Here is a 27,043-nt window from a genome sequence, read left to right as displayed (position 1 = left end):
TTAAGTTCATTTCCCAATGGTGGCTGTTGTACAGTGAGTATAAACTGTGATTTATGTATGTACACTTCTTTGTTAATGTTTAAAACTAAAATATAGCTAAAACTTCGAGAATATATTAAAGTGAGAAGTAACACCTCACTAACGAGTATGTTGAGTAAAATTTATATTTCTATAAAAATCTTTTAAATAATTTTGTCTAAATAGTTTAAGCTAATAAACAAACTTTCCTCTTTTATAAAATAAAATATTTGCGTTCTAAAATCTGTCTGCATTTTTTTCACACTCGCCTTTTAGTGCGCTTGTAAACGCTTAGCGAAGTTAATTAAAAAAATATATTGAAAAATAATAGCAAAAAGCGAAATAAACAAGCAAAAAAGCAATGAAAAAATAAGCAAAAATATAAATTTATATCGAAACGGAAAATTAATTTAATAAATGTTTCGCCTGTCGAGCGTGTGCATTAAATTAAAAGACTACAACATAAAAGTATTAAAAAACAATAAATCTTATTTAAGATATCGTTACATATATTTTTGGAAAATCAGCTAAAAGACTGTACCGCCCCCGCAATTTATTCCTTTGTATGTAAGTAATAAATGTCGCAACTCCTGGGCAGATTACACCAGCTTAAGGCGTAGCATATTCGCATTGCAAATGCCCAAAGCCATTTTTTTTAATTTTCGAGAATAATGCCCGAAAAATCTTATAAAAAGTTGGAAATAAGCTGTTTTACTTATAATTTTTGGAAATAGGCGTGGCGCTTCCCATTTTTAAATCAAGCATTTTGCAGCGTTTTGTGAGACCAATTGACGTATCAAGTCAAAATCAGGTACACATATTTTTCCCACATTGGATAAGGGCCACGCCTATTTTATAATTTTTTTTTTTTGTTAAATATAGGAACATGGACCAATGCAAAAGGCATTATCTTTGCTAAAAATATATCAATATCAATCGTATTTTACTTTCAAAATGCCATTGTAACCAAAAATTTAAGAAATAAAATATATGAAATGAGTGTTTTATCCCTCCTTTTTTGGCCATTCATTATATTGCGTTTCGATAGCCATTATTGGAAGAACAATTGAACTATTGTGAAGAAAGTCTATATTCATATTTTTTATAAACATTTAATAACCACCCTTCTGACAACAGCGCCAATCGCTTCTTCGCCACGCCAACTGGCGCCAATCGGCCACACCAAAGGAGTTTAAATCGTTTTCCACCTGGTCTTTCCAGCTGAGTGGGGGCCGCCCTTTACCTCCTAGCAGGGTTCCGATAAAAAAATTTTCTGTCATTCGCATAACATGGCCTAGCCAGCGTAGCCGCTGATTTTTAATTCGCTGGACTATGTTGATGTCTGCGTAAAGCTCGTACAGCTCATAATTAAATCTTCTTCGGTACTCGCCATCGCCAACGCGTAGAGGTCTTTTGAAAACTTTTCTCTCAAAAGCTCTCAAAGCCGCTTCATCTGATTCAGGCTTCTGCACCTTATAGTATGACGGGTATGATAAGTGAATTGTATAACATGATTTTCGTTTGCGGACAGAGGAATTTACTTTTCTATTGCCTACCTAGCGTGCTTTGCACACAGAGTACATTAACTTTGATTGGCTAACGGTTGGTTGTACAGGTATAAAAGAATCGAGATAGATATAGACTTCCATATATCAAAATCATCAGTATCGAAAAAAAAATTGATTGAGCCATGTCCGTCCGTTTGTCCGTTAACACGATAACTTGAGTAAATTTTGAGGTATCTTGATAAAATTTATTACGTAGGTCCTTGGGCACTCATCTCAGATCGCTATTTAAAATGAACGATATCGGACTATAACCACTCCCACTTTTCGATATCGAAAATTTCGAAAAACCAAAAAAATGCGATAATTCATTACCAAAGACGGATTAAGCGATGAAACTTGGTCTGTGGGTTGACCTTATGACGCACAATAGAAAATTGGTAAAATTTTGAACAATGGGCGTGGCACGGCCCACTTTTAAAAGAAGCTAATTTAAAAGTTTTGCAAGCTGTAATTTGGCAGTCGTTGAAGATATCATGATGAAATTTGGCAGGAACGTTACTCCTATTACTATATGAACGCTTAATAAAAATTTGCAAAATCGGAGAAGGACCACGCCCACTTTAAAAAAAAATTTTAAGTAAAATGTTAACAAAAAATTAGATATCTTTACAGTATATAAGTAAACTATGTCAAAATTCTACTCCAGTAATGATATAGTGCTACAAAATACAAAAGTAAAAGAAAATTTCAAAATGAGTGTGACTCCGCCCGTTTTCATTTAATTTGTCTAGAATACTTTTAATGCAATAAGTCGAACAAAAATTTACCAATCCTTGTGAAATTTGGTAGGGGCATAGATTCTATGATGGTAACTGTTTTCTGTGAAAATGGGCGAACTCGGTTAAAGCCACGCCCAGTTTTTATATACAGACTTTTACACACCGCCTGTACTTCCGCTCGGCCATTATCATGATAACTTGAGCAAAAATCGATATATCTTTACTAAACTTAGTTCACGTACTTATTCGAACTCACTTTATCTTGGTATAAGAAATGGCCAAAAACCTACTATGACCACGATATCGAAAATTACGAAAAATTAAAAAAATGACATAATTTTATACCAAATACGAAAAAAGGAATGAAACATTGCAATTAGATTGGTTTATTGACTCAAAATATAACTTTAGAAAAACTTTGTAAAAAGGGTGTGACACTCACCATATTAAGTAGAAGAAAATGAAAAGTTCTGCAGGGCGAAATCAAAAGCTCTTGGAATCATGGCAAAAATACTGTTCGTGGTATTACATATATAAATAAATAAGCGGTACCCGACAGATGATATTCTGGGTCACCGTGATCCACATATTGATATCTCTAAAACGCCTTCACATTTACAACTAAGGGACACTCCCTTTTAAAACCCTCATTAATACCTTTAATTTGATACCCATATCGTACAAACACATTCTAGAGTCACCCCTGGTCCACCTTTATGGCAATATCTCGAAAAAGCGTCCACCTATAGAACTAAGGCCCAATCCCTTTTAAAATGCTCATTGCCACCCTTAATTTGATACCCATATCATATAAACACATTCTAGAGTCACCCCTGGTCCTCCTTTATGGCGATATCCCGAAATAGCGTCCACATATAGAACTACGGCCTAATCCCTTTTAAAATAATCTTTAATACCTTCCATTTGATACACATGTCATACAAACACATTCCAGGGTTACCCAAGGTTCTTTTTCCTACATGGTGATTTTCCCTTATTTTGTATCCAGAGCTCTCAGCTGAGTATGTAATGTTCGGTTACACCCGAACTTAGCCTTCCTTACTTGTTTTTTTCTCTTTCCTTTACAATAATTAAAGAAAAACTTCTAAAATTTCGTAACCTGAACTATGCCAACCAATGTCAAAAACGTTTTCGACAAAATTCATAAACTCGAAAAAGGTGTACGAAAATTTTAAACTTCATTTTCGATAATTTAAGAAAAAATCGTATAACGTGTCTGAAACGAAAACTGTGTTAAACAATCTCGAAAATGTTCTCAAAACAATTCGAAACATCGAAAAAATTTACCTAAAATTTTGCAGTCCAATCAATTTTAGTTTATCAAAATATTTCTTCTTTTATATGAAAAATAATGTTTGCGTTCATCGTAAGAAAGAAAAGGGTTTCTCTTAAAATATTAAAAATGAAAAAGATGGGTTTAATTGAAAAAATTAGATAAAAATATCCACTGCTATTTTCTTGTTCGCTGCTGTATGTATAAAAATCAAAATGTGCATATATAATTGAAAAAAAAAAAAAAAATGTTCCAAATTCAGAACAACGTGTCGATTGAGATTTTTATTATTATTATATATTTGAAACTCGTTGGGTGAGCGCACAATTGTGATAAGTGACAAATTTCAAGGTTTTCAGGAGAGCATATTTATTTACTTAACAGACATTTCCACTGGCTTCTGAGCCGTCATTATTGATAACACGCTTACAAAAAATGCACACTAGGTAGGCATGATGCTGAAGTTTCAGAAAGTGCAGTTAACTCAGTTTTGGTCAAATAGGCACTTAGCACAAGTGTGCGCTCACCCAACGAACTGTTTCACGAAGGAGGTCCAAACTTATAAACTAATTGTCGTTAGTCGAATAAAAAAAATAAATATTTTTCAATGCTTTTTTTTCAACAGAAAAAATAGCTTTTTAAAAACGAAGAAAAATAATCTTTATTTCCGTGGCTAAATCATTTCACAAAATAAAAAAATTTACAAAATAAAGTTCAATTGTTTAAACTTGATTCTCTATCGACTGCTGAGTGGAATATCACAATATTTCGACTGCTAGTTCGAAAATGCCCTGTCTGAAAATATTTTTCAAGACCAACTTTTTTCAGAATTTTTTTCAATGGCCCCCTATCCTCGCTTAAGTTCAATGTATTTTGATATTATCTGGGGCGTTCATGAAAAAAATTCTGAGATAGGCCATTTTCAACCAAATTATGAGCTAGGATGCTTTCGAAACAAATTTTGAAATAGGGCGTTATTAAAACATTTTCTGAGATGGGGCGTTTTCGAAACAGCAGTTGAGATTGGGTGACATTACAGTCAGCAGTCTATGTACTAACAAATACGTATAGTATTAATTTTTCGCTGTAAATGATATAATTAACACGTTCATTTATTACCTCAACTTAATCCATCTGACATTTATATTAGCGCTTCAGGTCTTCTTAATTATAATTGAAATTTGGCTTTACCTGCTACCCAATCTTGTTGTTGTTTAATTTTAAATTCAATATACAATAAATTAATATTAATGCTCATGGATTTCTTCAAGATGAATATTTTGCACTGACGATTGAAAGACTATACATAGATGGGCTGTTTCCGTTACTATTCAAAATATGTAATTTGAATAGAATTCCAAAAAATTAAAATAATTTGAATAGAATTCCATGAAATAAATTAAGAATGACAATTGTTTTTGTTTTTATCGGCCTATTGATAAATGATTCAAGGTTCGATTCGAGCTCAAGGCCAGAACAATAATTTTTTCTAATGACAAATATTGTTATTTTTTAATTTTTCTAAATTTGAAAAATTGTATTTTTTTGTTTTTGGAATAGTAAGTAAAAAATTTTTCAGACAACCTGCCATAGCTGAGCAGATAGATCCGTTTCGAAGGGTGCTAAGCCTTCATCATCAGTACGCTTTAGGCACGCTGCGCTAACCATTTAGCTATACAGCGGTGGTACTATTCCAAAAACAAAAAAAAAATACAATTTTTCAAATTTAGAAAAATTAAAAAATAACAATAATTATCATTAGAAAAAAATTATTGTTCTGGCCTTGAGCTCGAATCGAACCTTGAATAAATTAAGAATGTATTTAATTGGAGTTCATCGAAAACTTCCATTCAAGCAGGAGTGTTTAGACTGATAATGACCAATAAAATAGCATACATACATCCAGACCCCATAGTAATCTTAAATCTGTTAACACAACAACAGCAACAAAACTTGTCATGCCCTAACTTTCCTGCCTCGTTTTTTCGCTACATCTTCCAAATTTTGTCACCGCTTCTGAAAAAATCTTCATGCCTTCACTGAAAACATCCATCATCTTTTCGTGTTCATATTTTGCTGGCTTTTCTTGAAGTTTTCATCTTCTGTCTTTTTCCGATTTTTTCATATCAACTATCGTGGATGCTTTAGTGTAGCTGAAGCTCATTTGTTGTTTTTATGTGAAGCTTTTGTGAAGTTTTAGTGAGCGATTTTCATGTTCTTTTCCTGAATATACATATGCATATCCGATACTAGCACCTTAAGGGTCAGGCCCGACTATCTCGAGAACGAATTGCTATGACTACGTTGAATCTTCGTGTTGATCTCACCACTCTACTTCTCGTTCTGTAAGCAACCTCAGATTATCAAAGCCTAGATAACTAACGAATGTACGATAATATTCATTTGTAATCGGATTCACATGGTATAGATGTGGTCGACAAATGTGTTGAACAAGCTCAGTAGCTATAAGGCTAATGAGCTCAACAACAGTTTCTGCATTTATCCTTCCCAATAAGCATTTTTTGTTCAAACTCAATTGAGATGCATCTGATCAAATAGTATGGCATTCTCGAACCGTAAGTGCAGTTTCTGATATGCAAATCTATTACCCTTCTGAAACATAACCGAAACGAAATGGAATCTGTACAATGAGGGTTGAATAAAAAAACGCATTTGTTTTTCACACAAAAATATGGTATCTTTTGGTGGTGTTGCGAGAATCAAGTTAAAAAAATAAATAAACTCAACAATGCGGCGTCAACTCAATGCATATAAAAACTAAAATAAAGTTTTTTTTTTTTTAATTTAACATGACATAAATGGATAAAAAAGTACTATGTTGATATTTTTTCGAAATTCGAAGAAAGAAAGATTTCGAATCTCAAAAACATCAATACAGTTTTATTTTTTTTTAGTTATCCCAACAAAAAAAAATTTTGAATAAAAAAATCTAAAACGAATAATTTGGATAGAATGTAAACCTTTTGGGGTTGACGATCGGTTAGAACTTTTGTAAAACGACGAATATTCTTCGAAGTCTCGCCTAAAACTTTTCTCATATGGTGAATAACCTTTCACTTATTTGAGATATATTATTTTTCAAACCTTAGAGAATTTTCCTTTTGCTGGTGTTTAACAGAGCTGCTCAACCCGTATACACTTATAGCACTTTTGTTTTTGTTCTGCCCTGAAGAATAGGCACTGATACAAATTCACACTTTGAATATAAACAAAATGTTCATATCACTCTCATATGGCCTGAATTTCATATGAAAGGTCAAAGAAAAAGCTCTTCCATATGAAGCAAAGGCAAAATATTGTAGCACTGAGAAAACTTTCAAACTTTCACATGGCCCATAATGAATGTTCCCCAACAAACATCAATAAAAGAGTTAGGGTTCTTCACATAAAAGAAAAAGGCCGACGTCTCAACGTACTCGAAAACATGGAAATATACAAATAGAAACCATTCGACGGTAGAATAATAAACGAACAGATAAACTCAATTTCTGACACAATATTCGAGCCTTTAAAACTTGTTTACAAGAAACAATGTAAGCACATAGGTACAACAGACAATCACACAACAACAAATATACCCAAAGGAATTAACCCACCAAAACAACAAACTCACCAACAAGGTCAAACGACTAAAATTGCGGATTTTTACCTGTCTCAGTCAGCCACACAAATCGATCAGTAGAAACCACCTTAGTTCTGAATGAAGGCACAGCACATACACATAACTAAATATACACGTGCATCAATTCTGACAATACCTGCTCACATACCTACGAACTATAAATACAGGACAAACGACAACAACAGAACAACAAATCAGAATGAAAATCGACACTAATGATGACACAACGCCGAAAAAGGTTTGTCTCAAAACCAAATTTGATAAGGGATGACGGAAAATCGTTCCAATATACATCATTTATCCAACCTGTCGGAATATCAACAAAACAAAATAAGTCAGTTATTGTTTGTCAGGCTTTTACCTTGAACGCGAACGGAGTAGTAACAATTTACAAGCGCCACCTACTGAAAATATATAAAGCAAAGGCGAGCATTTGGTTTAACAAACAATGCCTGGAATTGAAGGTTACTCCAAAATTCGCTAAAATAACTATAAAGGCAAATACCAAATCTAGCAGGAAAACAGTTAGGTTAGGTTAGGTTGTACTGGCCGGTCCATGAGGACCTCACATAGACTGAATAAGTCCGTAGTGTTACCAGAAGTTTGTTTTAACGACCAAATTCAAAAACCCTATCAAAAACCAGGACCTATGTTATAAAATAACTCCGTCCTCTTGGCAAATACAAGAAGCTTCCTAGGATTTAAGCCGCTTGCTGCTTCTAGATCTGATAGCTGTATCACTCCTAATAGCTGGAGTCTTAGCCTGGCAAGCGCAGGGCAAGAGCACAGAACGTGTTCGATCGTTTCCTCCTCCAGCCCGCACTTCCTTCATCAGCTATCACTGACCAAGCCTAATTTAAAGGTATGTGACGCCAGAAGGCAGTGTCCAGTCAGAATACCCGTCATGAGTCTACAGTCCTCTCTTTTTAATGATAGAAGCAACTTTGTTAGTCTAAGGTTGTAAGACCTGCACATAATCTTCGACACTTTACAGCCCCGCGATTGAACCCATGCCTTTCCTGCTTGGTCGATCATGTGCACCACTGTTTCTACTGCTTTGGCTACGGCTACTATTTCCGCTTGGAAAACGCTACAGTAATCCGGCAGCCTGTAGGATCTCTTTATTTCCGGATCAGCACAGTATACCGAAGACCCTACTACTTCTACTACTTTGGAACTATCTGTGTACACATGTATCGCCTCGTCCGCCATTTGAGCACCCTTGCGCCAACCGTCCACCTCTATTGTGGCCTTAAGATCGCCCTCGCACAGATAGGGAATCAGGTAGTCTGTTCGTCTTGTGATTGATGACGCCATACTACTATGGCCGTATGGTCGGCGTTCAAGCTGCCTCAAGCAGGGCTCCCGTAATGCTAAGCATTGGTAGTCTGCATACGCCCTCTAATTTTTTGAGGTAGGTTGCTTTTTGTGTGTCTTTCGACCCAACAAGAACCCCATAGTATAGGATAGGGCTTACAATCGCTGTAAAACCCAATGAGAAATAGGGGGCGATAAGCCCCACATACACCCCAGCATTCTTTTACATGAATAAAGTGCCGTTGAAACCTTCTTCACCCTCTCCTCCACGTTGAACTTCCATGACAGCTTACTGTCTGGGATGATTCCTAGATATTTTGTGCAAGGTTTCTCCTGTAGGGTCACCCCTCCTAACTTAGGCCTGATCCAATTTGGGACCTTGTACCTCTTTGTAAACAAGACCATATCCATTTTATTCGCGTTGACTTTCAACCCGACATTTGATCCTCAGGTATGAATATCCCGAAGCGCCCGATCCATCAAAAAGGTAATCGTTGGAAAACAGTTAGAAAAGAGTAAAAAGATTTTTTAAAATATGAGTTGGAAAACTTATACCCAAGAAGGATGAGATAAATGCCGAGTTATTATCGATCCATTTAAGATTGGCAGAAAAACTACCTACGACTGTATTAATGGAATACTTCGACCGCATAAAGACAGAAGTCGATCAGGAACTACAACAAAAATACAGGTCGCTGAACCGGAAATTGGACAAGTTGGCAGGACGACGAGAGGGTAACCAAAACCAGAAAACTCACCAGTTTCATGACAAGTTCGTTAACCTAACAACAGTGGCCAATGAAGAGGCACAACTTCTCGAAAAGGGCCTGAAGCACAATATCGTGGACCATAATACAGTAAGAAAAACGGAGCAGGCGATTGTAGATGCGGAGATCGCAATATCATTGATACCACAGGAGGAACAGGAGCACGCAAGACACATGTGCGGGGAAATAATAAAAAAGGAGGTGAAAGCACAGGAAGGACAAAAAGCGAATACGGAGGAGAAAACAATAAAGAATCTACGGCATAAACTAAGAAAAAACAATATTGTCACAACGAAAGCGTACAAAGGAAATACCACTGTGCTTATCGAAAAAGAGGAATATATAGCCAAAACCGAAGAACTTATAGAAGAAATGAAAAGTCGTAGAATAAGAAAAGATCTCACAGATAAATACCAAAAACAAATCAAAGTTGCTATATAAAAGGCAACAAACATAGTAGATTGTAACATGGCACATAGATTGGCTCAAATTAACCCTTCGGTTCCTCCACTGATTGAGCTACCAATAATTCACAAGCCGGACACGCCAATGTGGTCCACCATTAATTTTAAATCGGCACCATGTTAAAAACTGTCCAAATTTTTAAAAACGGTATTGAAAGATACTCTGGAGTTAAGGAACGAGTATGCAATAGCTAACACAACAGAACTAATAGAGAAACTTGAGACCGTAGAGCTAACACAGAACAGCAAATTGATATCTTTTGACATAAGAGATTTATACCCATCAATACCACTATCGGAAACTTTGGACATATCTTGTTTTGTTGATTTTCCTACAGGGTAGATAAATGATGTATATTGGAACGATTTTCCATCATCCCTTGGACATTGTTAGCTCAAAAATAATTCATAATACGATACAACCACGTTTACGCCTTTTGCATTGTTTTGAATATGGCAGATATGGTATGACACCAAGAATTGAGCGCGCCGATGATGTTCTACAAGCGTATGCATAATAAGAAGCTCCATGATATTATTTGCATCTTTAAAGATGGAAAGAAAATAAAAATTTGATAACATTCAAAAAAAAAAAAAAACAAAAAAAACAAGTAACGACGGGACTGCCGAAGACTTCATACCTTTCATGAATGGGGCTGAACAATATCTTATCCCGTTAAAAACCCCCTTATCTGAGCGATCGGTTGTATGGGATATATATTATATATAGCTCCGATCGAAATGATTTTTTTTTTAGTGTTTATTTATTTCGATGTTGATGATCTTATATACTAAAATAAACAATAGTTTTCATTTAATAATACAATTATACAATGACTCTAGACGAATTCTCATGTACTTGGCGGGCTACATATGATATAATATAACATTTTATTACTTGATAACACTTATGTGTAACCGCTTTAACTTAAAACATGTATGAACCATGATTATGTTGCAAAGAAAAAAAAAACATTAAAAACAATGCCTGATTAAATATTTTTAATAAAAGATAAAATTAAGTAAGGGAAAGTTATATCGGATGTCCGGCATAAGCAGGTATTGTGGTTATATGTGATTTAGCCACCAGCATTGTTTTATGATGGAAGATGCTTCTAGTTTGTCTCTGGTAGAGATATATGTATTAAAACGTTTGTTTTCTGTGTTAGTTGTTTTCGAGGTGATTATTTTCATATTCGCTCTTCTAAAAATGTGATAGATTATCGGTATGTGATATTTATTTTGTATAAATAAATTCCTGTCAAAGTAAAGGAATGATTCTGGGGGTGTAAATCCATTTCTAACTGTAAGGGCAAAGTATTCTTCGCTTTCATAGAAGGGTGCACTTATCAGTGTGTTATTGTCATTGTTAAGACAGCGCAGTATATGTCTCCTTGTCAAATTTATTATGTGGCAGTCAATTCTCGGTACTTTTGCTGTACTATAGACCTTCGCATTCGAAATGTATTTGGTATAATTACTATATGCAGACCTGTACAAGGAAGTACAGGACCCCAAAATTTTACGTTCAAACTTTCTCAGTCTTTCCATGTATGATGGGGATATGTTAAACCAAATCTGGTATCCATACGTAAGTATAGGTCTTAAAGGGGTTTGATACATAATGCATTTCAGCCTTTTATCCAAAAATTTTGTCGATAACATTTTTTTATAAACATGGAACGCCTTAGTAGTTTTCGTTATTTGGTAGTTAATGTGATCGTTATAGTATAAAAATTTATCCAGATATATACCAAGGTATTTGACTCTCTCGGATTGTTTAATTATGAGATTGAATTTGTTCGAAATAATTTGGAACTTTTTCCAATTTTTTTTAATATTTGAATTGCATTTTTTGATAGGGGGGCTAAAAAGAACAGTTTCACATTTGTTAGCGTTTAATTTGTATATTCTTCGACAGTATTGTATTTACTCTGGAGATTTGTGTTTATGTTATAAACAACATCATCAGCAAATGCTATTATGTTTTCTATTTTATGTAACAAATCTAGTATATAGATATTAAAAAGAATGGGGGCATTTACAGTACCTTGCTGCAGTCCATTTATTATATTAAATTCTCGTGTACTTTTTATACCATTTATATATACCGAGAATTTTCTATTAGAGAGCATATTATAAATTAGTATTACAAGATGAAGAGGGAATTTGTATCCAATGAGTTTTGTTATGAGTCCTTTTACCCACACTTGGTCGAAAGCCTTTTCCATGTCGAGGAAGCAAGCTCCTGTGACATATTTTTTATTCCATTTGCAGTTTATTTCGGAAACCAGAAGGCTGATGGCGTGAATAGTTGAGTGCCCATATTTAAAACCGAATTGTTTGGAACTAATTAGGTTATTATTTTCGATAATTCTATTAATGTTTATGTTTATAGCTACCTCGAAAACTTTACTAACATTTGGGAGCAAGCTGATTGGGCGAAGATTTTTGATATTGTTTTTATCTCTGTTTTTTAGGTATCGCTATAGTTTTGGCGATTTTCCAAAGGGATGGGAAGTATGCATTGTTCAACATATTGTTGAAAAGCGTACAATATTCTAAAATTATCTCTGTGGATAAATTTTTTAGGACAATATTTGGTATTTGATCTAAGCCTGATGAGAGTTTGCCTTTCAAATTCCGATCGAAACGATTTTTACAGGAAATCTTCTATGATATATTAGAATAAATATCACCAAGTTTCACGTTTTTATATTGGAAACTAATGGAGAAATGGCCAAAAATCTTTCTATATGAACGATCGCTTGTATCGGATATAACTAGCTCCGATCAAAGAGATTTTTTCAGGATATCTTCTATGATATATTAGAATATATATATATCCCCGAGTTTCACATTTATACTTTCTAAATTGCGGCACGAATGACCAGAACCGTCTTATCTGAACGATCGGTTGTATGGGAGATATATGTTATAGTGGCCCGATCCTACCGGATCCGACAAATGTCCAATATAATACAAAAACACATCTTTGTGCCAAATTTCATTGAGATATCTCAAAATATGAGGGACTAGTTTGCGTTCAAACAGACAGACGTACGGACGGACAGACGGGCATGGCTATATCAACTCTGTTCGTCGCCCTGATCAATTCGGTATACTTAATGGTGAGTCTATCTTCTATATTTTCAACGTCACAAACATCGAACCAAAGTTAGTATACCATTTAATGTTCATCAAAGATATAATAAGATCTTGAAGTTACTTCAATTTTATTTTTCATGAAAAGTTTACTAAAATGGTAACTTATTTCTAAGAAATGAAATGGAATTTAGCTACACTTCTTAAAGGTTGCTTTCTTAGAATAACTAGTCCTAAAAATAAATTTAAAAAAATAATGTATGGTATAGCTTGTGGTCCTTTGAGGCATACAAGCATGTATGAACGTATGAATGAGGGTAAATTTAAGCATTGTTTTTCCATAGCATGGAGCTTCTATTTGACTTTATCTAATATATATTTACTCCTTTTTCCCCTTTTTTCTTACAGAAAGTGAGGACAGCGATGGCGAGGGTAGTCTTGGTAATGTTTCACGCGTCATCATTCGACCACCGGGTCAGAGTGGCAAAGCCAAACGTGGTCATCTTTGTTCCGATGCCGCATTCGAAACGGGAAATTTGGGCAAAGCCGAACTTGTTGGCGATTTTGAATATGATTTATTTTTGCGTCCTGACACTTGTAACCCGCGCTTTCGCCTTTGGTTCAATTTCACGGTTGATAATGTAAAACAAGATCAGCGTGTTCTTTTCAGGATTATTAATGGTAGTAAGCCTCGTAATTTGTTTAACTCTTGTCTGGTGCCTTTGGTGAAGTCATCAAGCCGTCCAAAATGGCAAAGATTACCTAAGAAGAACGTTTTTTGTTATCTTTCATTGTTTCATAAAAATTATTATGTGCTGAGTTTTGCTTACTTGTTCGACAAGGAAGATGATGTTTATAAATTTGCGGTAGCAACACTTTACAGTTTTTCGCGGTTAGAGGCGTATTTGAATGTTATTGATGCACGACAGACGGAACAAAGATTTCAACTGAGTGTGCTGGCAAAGAGATTGGTATGTAAATGTTAAGTTGTGAAGTCTAGTGGGCCCAAATGAAGGTTTCCGTTCCCCTTAGTATTCTCAATTAGCTTAATCTAGACCAATGAGTTTACGCAGACATCAGCCTAGTCCAGCGATTTAATACAAAGCGGTAACGTAGGCTAGGCCATTTTGTATGAATGAAAGATGATGCAACAGCTAGGAAGATGTTTTTATCGGAGCCCGCCTATGGAAACAGAGAAAGAGAGCGGCCCCTACTCCTCTGAATAGACCAGGTTTAAAACTATTTAAATTCCTTTGGTGTTACCAATTGGCGTCAGTTAGCAGAATGAAGGAGCGACTGGCTTGTCTTGTTTGATGGTCATAACAGTTTAAACGGTTAAGCGCCAATTAAATTAGTAAATTATTGCAATGAGCCTGGGACTTGGCAATGATCGTGTCAGCAAGAAAAAAAGGAAAACGTTAACATCAAAGAGAAAAGTTTACACGTTATGTCAAATGGCGCTACACTATTAACATAGTCCGAATTTGGAGGCATATCTCCGAGTCAGTCGTATTCAATCGCCAGGTTGTATTTGCTGTACAATGGCCAACGTAACAAACCAATGAATGAATGAAATACAAAAGGCATCGCGAAAAGAAAAATGGAAAAAGTTTTGAGTGATTAAACGATAAATTGTACTGAATCAAGGCGAATCTATACAAGGTGACTGCAAAGCGAATTCAACCAATTTGCCGTGCAGACGAATGTTAAGTCAAAAGAAAATTTGCATTGATTTCGATTAACTGACATATTGTTGTACAAGGCGTTGTATGGAAAATAATCAAGAAGAAGCAATCAGCTGTTGGGATAACAACACCTGGTACGGAATTCGCCTTGTACCATGATTCAATTACTAGAGGTTTGTTCTCCAATGATGACAGAGCTTTGACACTCCCAAATTTACGAAGTAAGGAAAACGGGGAATAATTCTATCCCCTTCAGCGAAAATTGTAGTAGAAAAGTACCTTTATTAGTATATTAGTAGTGATAATAAATTTTTAAATGCCAACATGTTTTGGAGGAAATAAATCATTTTCTACTAAATATTGATAAACACTTATATTGGTTTGGCCATTGTTTGCTTGAAGAATGCCGTACGTTTGAATTGTATTCAAAAATTCACTATCTCAAAATTTGTTTCAAAATCTCCCTATATGAGCATAAGTTCAATGCATTTAGACATAAGAGGAAGTTAATAAAAAGCATTCTGAGATAAGGCGTTCTTCAATCTAATTCTAATATAGGGCGTTTTTGTGGCGAATCCTCATATCGAAAATTTTTGAAAATATAAAATTTTTCCTCTTCTCAGCAGCCGTGATGAACTGACAAAAAAAATAAAACGTAATGGGGTTTTGTCTCAGAACTTAATGTTCCGGCCTTGACTTTCGACAGAAGAATTGTTTCGGATAAACCGTTAATTCAGAATATTTGGAACATTTTCCTTTGATACTATAGTGTTAAACTATTTAAATAAATTTATTCTACTTATTATTTATTATATTCACTTTTTTTTAATTTAAAAGATAACTGATTAGAAAATTTTCATTTTGAAATAAGATTAAAAGTAATATAACATAAAAATAATTTACAAAATTGAAGTATATTTTACAAAGTAGATAACCCTACATATACTCCCCCTCCAGTGAAACGAAAAATTTATTTTTTAAATGTTTATTTATAGAAATTGGTTTTTCAAAATTTGTTATGATTTCAATTCGATTTAAAGATGGTTTAATGCCTTCGCCTGAAATTTCGTAACTTAAGAAATTTCATTTATTTACATCGAGAATACATTTTGAAGGTTTGATATTTAAATCATATTCTTCAAGTCTTTTGAAACTGATTTTAAATGATTTATATGTTGATCTTCATTATCACTGGCAATAAGAATGTCATCAATGTATGTAAATACAAAATCGAAATCAGCAAACACTTCATTAATAAAGCGTTGGAAAGTTTGAGCACTGTTTCGTAAACCGAAAGGCATTCTTACATTCCAAAAGGGGTAGGTATTGCAGTTTTATGAATGCCTTCTTCTGCCATTGGAATTTGGTGGTAAGCACGTACAAGATCAATTTTGGAAAAAAAGTTGCTTGTTTTTTTAAATCAATTGTTAAATCGTGGATATGTGGTAAAGGACACCGATCTGGTATAGTAATAAAATTAAGTCTTCGATAGTCTCCGCAAGGTCTCCAGTCATATGGTTCTTTTAGGAACGAGATGAAGTGGAGATGCAATAGGAGAATTCGAGCGTCTCTATATATCCGTTTTAAATAAAAATTCAAATTCAGCTTTAACAATTTTAAACTATATATTTAAATAAACTTATTCTATTTATTATTTATTATATTCACTTTTTTTTTAATTTTAAAGATAACTGATTAGAAAATTTTCATTTTGAAATAAGATTAAAAGTAATATAACATAAAAATAATTTACAAAATTGAAGTATATTTTACAAAGTAGATAACCCTATATAAATTGGTTCAACGAAAGATTTAGATAACGAACTGTATAAAAAAAAAAAAAAAATACGTACTATTTATCAAAAAATGTTAAATTGTGAACAAAATAGCTCACCAAATGTTGAGGGCAGGTAGATGCTGGAGTTAAAATCATAAATTGATATTGAGATTGAATGTAAAATCCAAATATAACGTGAAAATGTCGTTGTCCATACATTAGGAGATAAAATTTTAACAGCTAATATAATTAATACGAAGCAAGGGATAAGATCTTCTTTAGCAATTTCAGTAGATGTGAGCAATAAAGCACAATAAGCACAAGAGAAATAAATAAGTATTCCAAAAAAGTAGATTAATTGATTTGAACGCAAGCGAGTCATATACATATATCTGATAATTTTCTTCGACTTCAATTTTTTTCCATTGTCCTCTTAGTCCAGAAATGTCCCAGTTTCTTCTATATGACGTGTTACATCATCGAATATTGCATAGGCGGTAGATCCTGGTGTTCCTTAATTGGCTGGTAAAGACGCGTTAGCGGCACAATCAAGCAGTCCTCATCGATTCGACTCGATGGCCGATTCGACTCGATGGCCACACACATTCAAATTCAGGCGCACACCATCGCGATCTTCATATTGTTGAATAAATTCCTCGTATGTTGTCATCACGGATCGATGAGTTTTAAGGAAAATTCGTTAATAAATAACACGAAATATAGTTTTTATACAATTCCTTTGGTTCGATTGTAGGATCACGATAAATATATAGTGTTAAACTATATATTTAAATAAATTTATTCTATTTATTTTTATTATATTCACTTTTTTTAAAATTTTAAAGATAACTGATTAGAAAATTTTCATTTTGAAATAAGATTAAAAGTAATATAACATAAAAATAATTTACAAAATTAAAGTATATTTTACAAAGTAGATAACCCTACAGATACTACCTCACGAGGTCCGAATATTCCTAATAAGTATATACATAATATTCCAAATATAAACCGATTCTACAAATGGAATATGAATGTTCCGAATATACGGAATCAATAAGTTAACATGCTCAATCAGTAATTTCATTATGGCATCTCCATGATTTACTAATGACATTTTTACATGGATCGATTAACTAGTCGAGTTTTTACGTTGAACGATGAATTTCGAATCGGTTTAGCTTTCGTATGTTCATAGGTTTACGAAAGTGTACGATTCCTTGCTGTCCGAACTTTTCATAAATTTACCTATGTTCGGCCAGATCATGGCATAGTTAATAAATCTATATATATAAAAGAAAGTGGTGTTAGTTACACTACGCATAACTCAAGAACGGATGAACCGATTTGCCTGAAAATTGGTGGAGAGGTAGCTTAGAACCAGGGAACGGATATAAGATATTTTTTATCCCATTCTGGCTAGGGTCTTGAGATCAAAACGTGGACCTGTGTAATCCTGGGATCTGTTTGTAGAATATGGATATCAAATGGAAGCTGTTTATGATTACTTTGATACTGGGTATTTTTCGTACCCCCGGGTGACTAGGGTCTCGAGATATAGGCCAAAACGTGGACCCGAGCACCCCTAGAATGTGTTTATACAATACGGATATCAAATGAAAGCTGTTGATGAGTGATTTAGTACAGGGTAGTTTTCATACCTATTGGTGACTTGGGTCTCGAGATATAGGCCAAAACGTGGACCCGGATATCCCGAGAAAATGTTTTTACAATATGGATATCAAATGAAAATTCTTGATGAGTGCTTTAGTAAAGGGTAATTTTCATACCTGTTTGTGACTGGAGTCTCGAGATGTAGGCCAAAATGTGGATCAGGGTAACACTAAGATGTGTTTTTACATTATGGGTACCAAATTGAAGCTGGGGACGAATGCTATAGTAGAGGGTAGTGTTCATATCTATTGGTGACCAGGGTCTAGAGATATAGGCCAAAACGTGGACCCGAGCACCCCTAGAATGTGTTTATACAATATGGATATCAAATGAAAGCTCTTGATGAGTGCTTTAGTACAGGGTAGTTTTCATACCTATTTGTGACTAGAGTCTCGAGATATAGGCCAAAATGTGGATCAGGGTAACACTAGGATGTGTTTTTACATTATGGGTATCAAATTGAAGCTGTTGATGTGTGCTTTAGTGCAGAGTAGTTTTTATACCGCTGGGTGACTGGGTCTCGAGATATAGCCCAAAACGTGGACCCGGGCACCCCTAGAATGTGTTTATACAATATGGATATCAAATGAAAGCTCTTGATAAGTGCTTTAGTACAGGGTAGTTTTCATACCTATTTGTGACTAGAGTCTCGAGATATAGGCCAAAATGTGGATCAGGGTAACACTAGGATGTGTTTTTACATTATGGGTAACAAATTGCGCTGTTGATGAATGCCTTAGTAAAGGGTAGTTTTCATACCTATTGGTGACCAGGGTCTCGAGATATAGGCCAAAACGTAGATCAGGGTAACACTAGGATGTGTTTTTACATTATGGGTACCAAATTGAAGCTGTTGACGAATGCTTTAGTAGAGGGTAGTGTTCATACCTATTGGTGACCAGGGTCTCGAGATATAGGTCAAAACGTGGACCCGGGCACCCCTAGAATGTGTTTATACAATATGGATATCAAATGAAAGCTCTTGATGAGTGCTTTAGTACAGGGTAAATTTCATACTTATTTGTGACTAGAGTTTCGAGATATAGGCTAAAATGTGGATCAGAGTAACACTAGGATATGTTTTTACATTATGGGTACCAAATTGAAGCTGTTGATGAATGCCTTAATTTTGTACACATTTATAGAAAAAACAACGTTTAAACGAAGGATTACATTGAATAACTTTTTTACTTTATGGTGCTACATTGGACGAGGCTGGCCGCAGTTCGGATGCAGCTAAAATAGGTGAAATTATGCGAAAGTGAGTCCCATTGATGCTAATAACTACTCCTATTAATCCTGTTTTAGAGTAAAATACAATTTTTGCTGTTTGGGTTTTAATCCACTTCGAACAAATATAAATAAATAAATGTAAGGCGCGATAACCTCCGAAGAGATCTAAGGCCGAGCTTCTCTTCCAATTTGCGTCGTGCTCCTCTTGATGTTCCCAACAAATTGGCCGGACGAGACCTACATGTTTTATGCCGACCCCGAACGGCATCTGCAAGGCAGATGAGCTTTCACTGAGAGCTTTTCATGGCAGAAATACACTCGGAGCGCTTGCCAAATACTGCTGAGGAGCGACCCCGCTTAGAATAATTATCTTCTAATAGAAAAACCTTATTTCTAAAATTTTAATGTTGCTTTGCCCGGGGTGTGAACCCAGGGCATACGGTGTGGTAGGCGGAGCACGCCACCATCACACCACGATGGCCGTTTACCCTGCATAAAATGGCGGTGTGGCAGTGCAACTCTGCTAAACTAGTTTATCGTGACAATTTATTTTCGTAACATATTTTTAGGCGAAGAAAATTCAAATGAAGGAAATAATTGCTAATGAATTTTTATTATTATTGACAGCGTGTTTGTGAAAATCAGGTATTACATGGGGTAGCCATTTATGTTCTTTGCATGCACTATAAATGTTGAATATTTTCTGGGAGTAACTCTATTAAGGCTTTACCATTTACTTAGGCAACAATTTATTTCAGAAAAGAAAACGCTAATAGATATTTTTAGCGATGGAGGTTTAGGGTTGGCGAATGTTGGAAATTGGGTGCATATTTTCTAAGCCCCCAGCCCGCTGGACTTATCGTCATAATAATATCAGATTTTTACAGCAACGGCCTGATTATGTATTGCATATTTTCAGCCCTTATTGCTCTGCTGGGTATTTTATACATACATATATGTGAAATGTTTCATCTTCTGCATCATTGCATGTATCTAGACAGTGTGCATAATCGGTGGTCAGTGTCTTGACGTTTTTGTTTTTTAATTTCCATATGTTATAAATTCGAAAAAAATATATTTAAATTTTTTCTATGGTGCACCGCCAACTTCACGTGAAGTTGGCGTGCCACCCTCAGAAAACCACCTTAGCGATCAGCCAGGAAAATAATTCTTGCACACGAATTTGCCGTAAATTTGCCGTAGATAAGAGGCATATTTTATAATTTCGAAAAAAATTATTTAAATTTTTGTATGGTGCACAGCCGATTTCATGTGAAGTTTCGAAAACCACCTTAGAGACCAGTTAGGAAAATTATTCTTGCATTCTTAAAAAAAAATTCGACTGGCTAAAAAGTTGGGACAATTTTACATGGTTTACCGCGGGGACATCAAGCCATTGTTCATATAAATATTAAAATTTGTAATACAACTTTTCGCGCACTTGCTAAGTGAAACTAAACCGTCTAAATCAAAGAATGATACGATAGTGATTTGGGTAACCCAATTTCTATTCCATGTGCCATTTCAATAGCCATCAACATTTGTCATCGCACTTACCACACATTAGTAACAATTTCAACACTTTCAAAAAAAATCCTGCCGCGCTTGTGCAATAAGCGGGTTAAAGATTTCGTAAAATGCAACGTAAACTAGGGAAAAGCTGCCGCACAGATCTTAGAAAATGTTCTCTATACTCCTCATACTTGAGAATCACAAATAGGACAACCAAGTGAATAGTTACGGGCATGTACATACGTACATATGTATATATGTACATTGGGCTGGGTCGATTTGTAAGGACGATAGTTAACCGATATCGCGCCATCGATTTTTCGATAGGATTTGGGCTCAGGAAAAAAAGTTCCACTACGCATACCCAAAAAAATAATTTTCGAGCGTGTAAAATTTGATTTTTTTTTGACTTTTTCCGACATTGATTTTTAAGGGTTTTTTCATGACTTACTAAAAAATTTTCATATGTATGCCCTGTCCGACCCAAAAATGGCCGCTAAAAACGTTGGCGATAACAGTTTTTTGAAAAAAAAAAAAAAAAAAATAACAATAATTTTACAATCAAATGAAAATTTATTTAGTAGGTCATGAAACAAACCTTAAAAATCAAAGTCGAAAAAGTAAAAAAAAATAATTTTCGCAGGCTCGAAAATGATTTTTTTGGGGATACGTAGTGGAACTTTTTTTCCTGAGCCCAAATTCTATAAAAAGATCGATGGCGCGATATCGGTTAATAAATCGGCCCAGTCTAATGTACATACATACTTCATTTCATTTCATTTCTTTACATTTGTTTGTTTATATTTCAGTACAGTACAAAGATTTCATCTTAAATATATGTATGTATATGACCCTTTCATGTTCGCTTACTTCATGGGTGTAATTTGTTTTTTTTTTTAATCACTGCTGCTAAAAAGTAACAAAGTATGTATTTCACATGTCCTAAAGGCCGCGGCACAATGACATTTTTCATAAAGATGCGTTTAACACAAGCTTATGCATTCCAGTAACATCCCCACAATCAACCAAGATGTTGCGTTTGTAAATATGAAGGAACTTCAGACTTGGCAATTGAAGTTTATTACGCCTTGCCCATTCACATACAAAATTTCGCGAAGCACTGTTGTAAACATTCTAGTAGGAGAGCTGGTAAGCATTTTTGAGCAGGTATTTGAGGCACAATGAAAATTATGTACAACGCTTTTTTAATGGTATCTAAATATAGAAATGCAGAACTGGCTAAGGGGTGGCGGGGCTGAGACTGCCTTGAATTTAATAAAAAAATTTATTTTTGCATTCTAAAAATGTTTTTGAGGCACTTTGAAAATGAGATATGTTAAAATTTAATATATGAAAAATATAAAAAGAAATAAGCCAGATTATTAGGCTGGGTCTAAAACTTTGCCAGGTCATTGCGAAATAATTTTTTTTTAATTGAAAAAATATTCTTGAGGCACTTTGGAAATTAAATAGGTTAAAATTTTATATCTGAAAAATATAAAAAGAAATAAGCCAGATTATGAGGTTGGGTCTAAAACTTTGCCAGGTCATTGCAAAATATTTTTTTATTTTTAAATTGGAAAAAATACTCTTGAGGCACTTTGAAAATTAAATGTGTTAAAATTTAATAGTTGAAAAATATAAAAAGAAATAAGCCAGATTATTAGGTTGTGTCTAAAACTTTGCCAGGTCATTGCAAAATATTTTTTTATTTTTAAATTGGTAAAAATATTCTTGAGGCACTTTGAAAATTAAATATGTTAAAATTTAATACTTGAAAAATATAAAAAGAAGTAAGCCAGATTATTAATTTGGATCTAAAACTTTTCCAGGTCACTGCAAAATATATTTTTTTTTATTGAAAAAATGTATAATCTAAGTATTTGTAAAAGTAAAAAACATATTGATTTTTTTTATTCAGAATCTGAATTTGTATCTTCATCGTTCTGTTCGTCACAGCTTAAATACTCGTCTTCTTCGAAGTCATCGGAATTATCTGTAAATAATAATAAATGTATATTTAATATTTATTAACTGATAAACTGTAAAAATTCTGTTATAAAAAAATTCTTGCTGCTCACCTGCTGTGCTGTTTTCATCGACAGTATTCGCTTCGTCTATAATAGCATTAATTACTGAATTTGGAGCACAATCTCCATCAAACCAATGAAATTCCAGTGAATCAGCATTCTGTTCCCATCCCTTTCTTTCTGGTGTTAAAGAAGTAGGAAAACGTAAATACGCATTACGCCAAATACTAGTTATGTATTGTGATCTTATTAGGTGTTCGTATAATTCGAATTTACACGGAGGCAATCCAGAAGGGTCACAGTTTTTTAATAATTTCTTGAACGGCTCGTCTTTTTTATTGGCTTTGAAAACAGCACAAAATTTTTTAAACCTTGCTTCATTTATGTTTGTGCAGTTCTGGAAGCCATAAATTTCACAAACGTATTTTTCTAGAGATTCAAATATTTCCTCTTGCGAACCGGATATACGTTGAAATTGCGCAACCTGGGTATTTTTATTTGATCGCTTATAACTTACGTAGTTTTACATCGATTTTCTTCAGTGATAGCTTATCTTTTTTCTAATTAAACGGGGCTTTATGCAAAGAAAAAATATCTGAAAAAAAAGTTGTGGTTTTGGAATGCTGCCCTCGCAAAATGTAATTTTTTTCATATTTTTTCATAAATTCATAAATTTTATCGTCTTTCCGATTCTGTAAACTTATTTGCAATTGCTTGGCCCGTTCGTGAGATATACGTAATTAAATGGAGCCATCTTTTTGGTTTTTTCGAATAACGGTAAATTGCAAATATCTCAAAAACGGTACCATAGAATCAAAAATGAACTCGATTTTCGAAATCAGGGGGTGGCTTTACATACGAATTTCATAACGCCGTCTCTGGTAAATTTTGGCCGTCGACCAGTGTTTTCAAAGTGCCTCAAGAATATTTTTTCCAATTTAAAAATAAAAAAATATTTTGCAATGACCTGGAAAAATTTTAGATCCAAATTAATAATCTGGCTTATTTCTTTTTATATTTTTCAAATATTAAATTTTAACATATTTAATTTTCAAATTGCCTCAAGAATATTTTTTCCAATTTAAAAATAAAAAAATATTTTGCAATGACCTGGCAAAGTTTTAGACCCAACCTAATAATCTGGCTTATTTCTTTTTATATTTTTCAGATATAAAATTTTAACATGTTTAATTTCCAAAGTGCCTCAAGAATATTTTTTCAATTAAAAAAAAAAAATATTTCACAATGACCTGGCAAAGTTTTAGAACCAGCCTAATAATCTGGCTTATTTCTTTTTATATTTTTCAAATATTAAATTTTAACATATCTAATTTTCAAAGTGCCTCAAAAACATTTTTTCAATTAAAAAAAAAAATTATTTTGCAATGACCTGGCAAAGTTTTAGAACCAGCCTAATAATCTGGCTTATTTCTTTTTATATTTTTCAAATATTAAATTTTAACATATCTAGTTTACAAAGTGCCTCAAAAACATTTTTAGAATGCAAAAAAAAATTTTTTTGTTAAATTCAAGGGCAGGCTCAGCCCCACCACCCCTTAGCCAGTTCTGCATTTTTATACTTAGATACCATTAAAAAAGCGTTGTACATAATTTTCATTGTGCCTCAAATACCTGCTCAAAAATACTTACCAGCTCTTAGACTATTCTCCCTATACAACAAAAATACGTGCTAACATATTTTGTGTCGTATTCGATTGTTATATTGCAATTTTTAATTGTGAAAAATGTTAAAAAATTTACCAACCAGTGGGAAAAATTATTTCACTTGCAAAGTGTGCCAACACCCTTAGCCAAAGCAAATGTCAAATTCTTCTTCTTATGATTTGCTTGGACCAAATTGGGGAGTTGGCTACTTTTCAATATCAGATGGCGCTAGTGCCGCTCATTCTACCATTCTCCATTAAAATACATGCAATCTACTCATAATGCATAAGCTTGTGTTAAACTCATCTATGAAAAACTGCTTATGTGACGGAGCTGTTAGTATACTTTGTTGCTGTTGGCTGTGCAATTTAGCGCGTCTTTTAAAATGCATAAATTGCTTTGCTTAAAATTTTGCTTTGATTTTTTTCATATAAGAATTTTATCAAACGCGCTTTTTTAAGTGTCGGGGCTTTTACGAACTGAACGGGTGTGTTTAGAAGTTGGGCGCAAAGGCGCAAACCGGTGCCACAGAACGATTGATAATAACAGTGAAATATATAGGGAGTAGTGCAAATTATATGCAGAACGTAAATGGGGTAAAAATTAAAAATAAAGCGAATACACAAAGGTTAGAAGTAATAAAATATAATATAATAAATTCAGTAAGCAAAATTCAGGTAGAATATTTCATTTGCTCGAATGCTTCAACAGCTCCTTTTGCATTTACAAAACAAATTTCGGAATTTTTGACTGGCGAAAGACAAGTTGGTGGAACGGTCAAGCAGGCGCGAGCAACATATGGAATGAATTATATCATAAAAATACTTAAAATATATACTTGTGTAAATATGTATATTTATATCTAGTAAATAAACGATTGTATATATCTATACATAAAATAATATAAATATCATACGATGAAAAGTTGTGTGCTATGCGGGGGTAAGGCTGGCTCTGAAGTACCTTCTTATTACCAAAATTGTTTAAATACACTTTATCCAACTGATTAACAGGTCAAGTACATACTATTGTGAATACCTATGTATATATTGTTATACTTAATTTATCAAATATTGAATACGTAAGAAAAAATTCAATTTGGGTCACATGTACTTTTCCCACAGGGGGCGGAGTTTTTCATCCCTTGTTGCTGTTGAGTAGCATTTTTCCAAGAATCCTTTCGCCAATTATAGAATAAATTTGATGGTGTTTTGAAGTGTCCTTGTTTTTTCCACTTTTTTCTTTAAAATACACAAATTTCTGCCCTTTAAAAGATTATGTATGTATTTGCATATATTAATAAGGAAACGTTTTACAAGACGGTGCACCACCTAATTTTTATCAAAAATTATCAAGTGTAGTACCAAAAGACGCGTCTAGATCTCCGTTTTAAGATTCCGAAAGCGAAAATCAAAAATTTTATTTCTGTCGAAAGTTATTTACAAAAAACCGTAAAAAGACCCCGAGAGGATCCGAAATATGGGCCCCGATCCATATTTTTTTGCATAGAACACCTTTCTGCGTTGGCGGCCTTCAGTCGCGCTTATAAAAAAATATCCTGGGTGGTTCCGACACCGGTTTGGGGATCAAAACTAAATGTGCCCAGAACACCTTTCTGCATTAGTGTGTATGTGTGTACAACAAAGCTGGCAAAAAACAACAACCACATGAAAATTTGAACCGATTTTTTGCTTATTTCTTTTGACAGAAATAATAATTTAAATCTTCGCTTTCGGATTCTAAAAATGGAGGTCGAGACGCGTATTTTGATACCACCTTTCATAATTTTCGTAAAAATTAGGTGGTGCACCGTCTTGTAAAACTTTACTATTAATAAATATATAAATTTTTCATACAACAGCTAACAAAAAACACTTAACAATTTGTCTCTTCTAAGCAGGCAGTAAAAACTTATCGAAAATGCACTGTACGCAGTGAAGAAGCGACTGAATACAATTTCTTTGGCTGACGAATCCCCAACCAGATGCAGCAACAATTTAACCGCACATACACCCGAGAACAGCCACTTTACAATAACAATTGCAAACTGGAGCAGCGCGTAATATGCACAGAGAGCGCCAGTTTAGTGCGCCTTTGCGAGAGTTCCCATTGGTCTCATTTTCTTACACTTTTGTACAAGAAATAAATTAGTTTTCTTTTGAATTTAAAATGTTATTTACCTTATTTCATCATCTCAGAACACTGGATCTGTAGTGGAATTCACTAACTTATAACGATGCGATTTGTCGAGATTTTAATTAACGATTTTGTCTCTTGCCTTATCCATTGTACTATTCATAACTTAGTTTTAACGACTCGAAATAAATGACATTTAAATTTCGTTTTAATAGTAGAAAGGTGACAGCACAGCTTAACGAAACCAAAAAAATTCGAAAAGCACAAAAGGAAAGCCAAAAATAAATAAATTTCGTATACTAACTGCTTTTAAAAGTCATTATTGTGCAAGGTTTTGCCTATTTTAACAAAAGGTAAGTAAATGCCGTATAAATTTATTTTTTTCTCTGTTGACCATTGTGGCTAATACTAATTTCACACAGACGGCTTATTGAAT

The 27,043-nt window shown here is 34.0% G+C and overlaps 1 protein-coding gene across 4 annotated transcripts in view; it reads left to right on the top strand.

Moving 5' to 3' along the window:
* LOC137235635 (zinc finger protein 1-like) overlaps positions 1-26,778 on the top strand; it is a 148,439-nt gene extending 121,661 nt beyond the window's left edge. For 2 of the 4 annotated variants that reach the window (XM_067758526.1, XM_067758525.1), the window contains one exon: positions 13,304-15,514. In XM_067758526.1, the coding sequence (XP_067614627.1) occupies positions 13,304-13,540 (237 nt within the window). In that variant the 3' untranslated portion in view covers positions 13,541-15,514. Of the gene's footprint in view, positions 1-13,303; positions 15,515-26,371 lie in introns of those variants that run through there. The other 2 variants (XR_010948012.1, XM_067758529.1) reach the window with 2 other exon arrangements.
* The last annotated feature ends 265 nt before the right edge of the window (positions 26,779-27,043 follow it).

This window comes from Eurosta solidaginis, unplaced genomic scaffold (assembly GCF_040869045.1).
Source record: "Eurosta solidaginis isolate ZX-2024a unplaced genomic scaffold, ASM4086904v1 ctg00000118.1, whole genome shotgun sequence".
NCBI classification, from domain to species: domain Eukaryota; kingdom Metazoa; phylum Arthropoda; class Insecta; order Diptera; family Tephritidae; genus Eurosta; species Eurosta solidaginis.
This window is presented reverse-complemented; position numbering and strand designations above follow the sequence as displayed.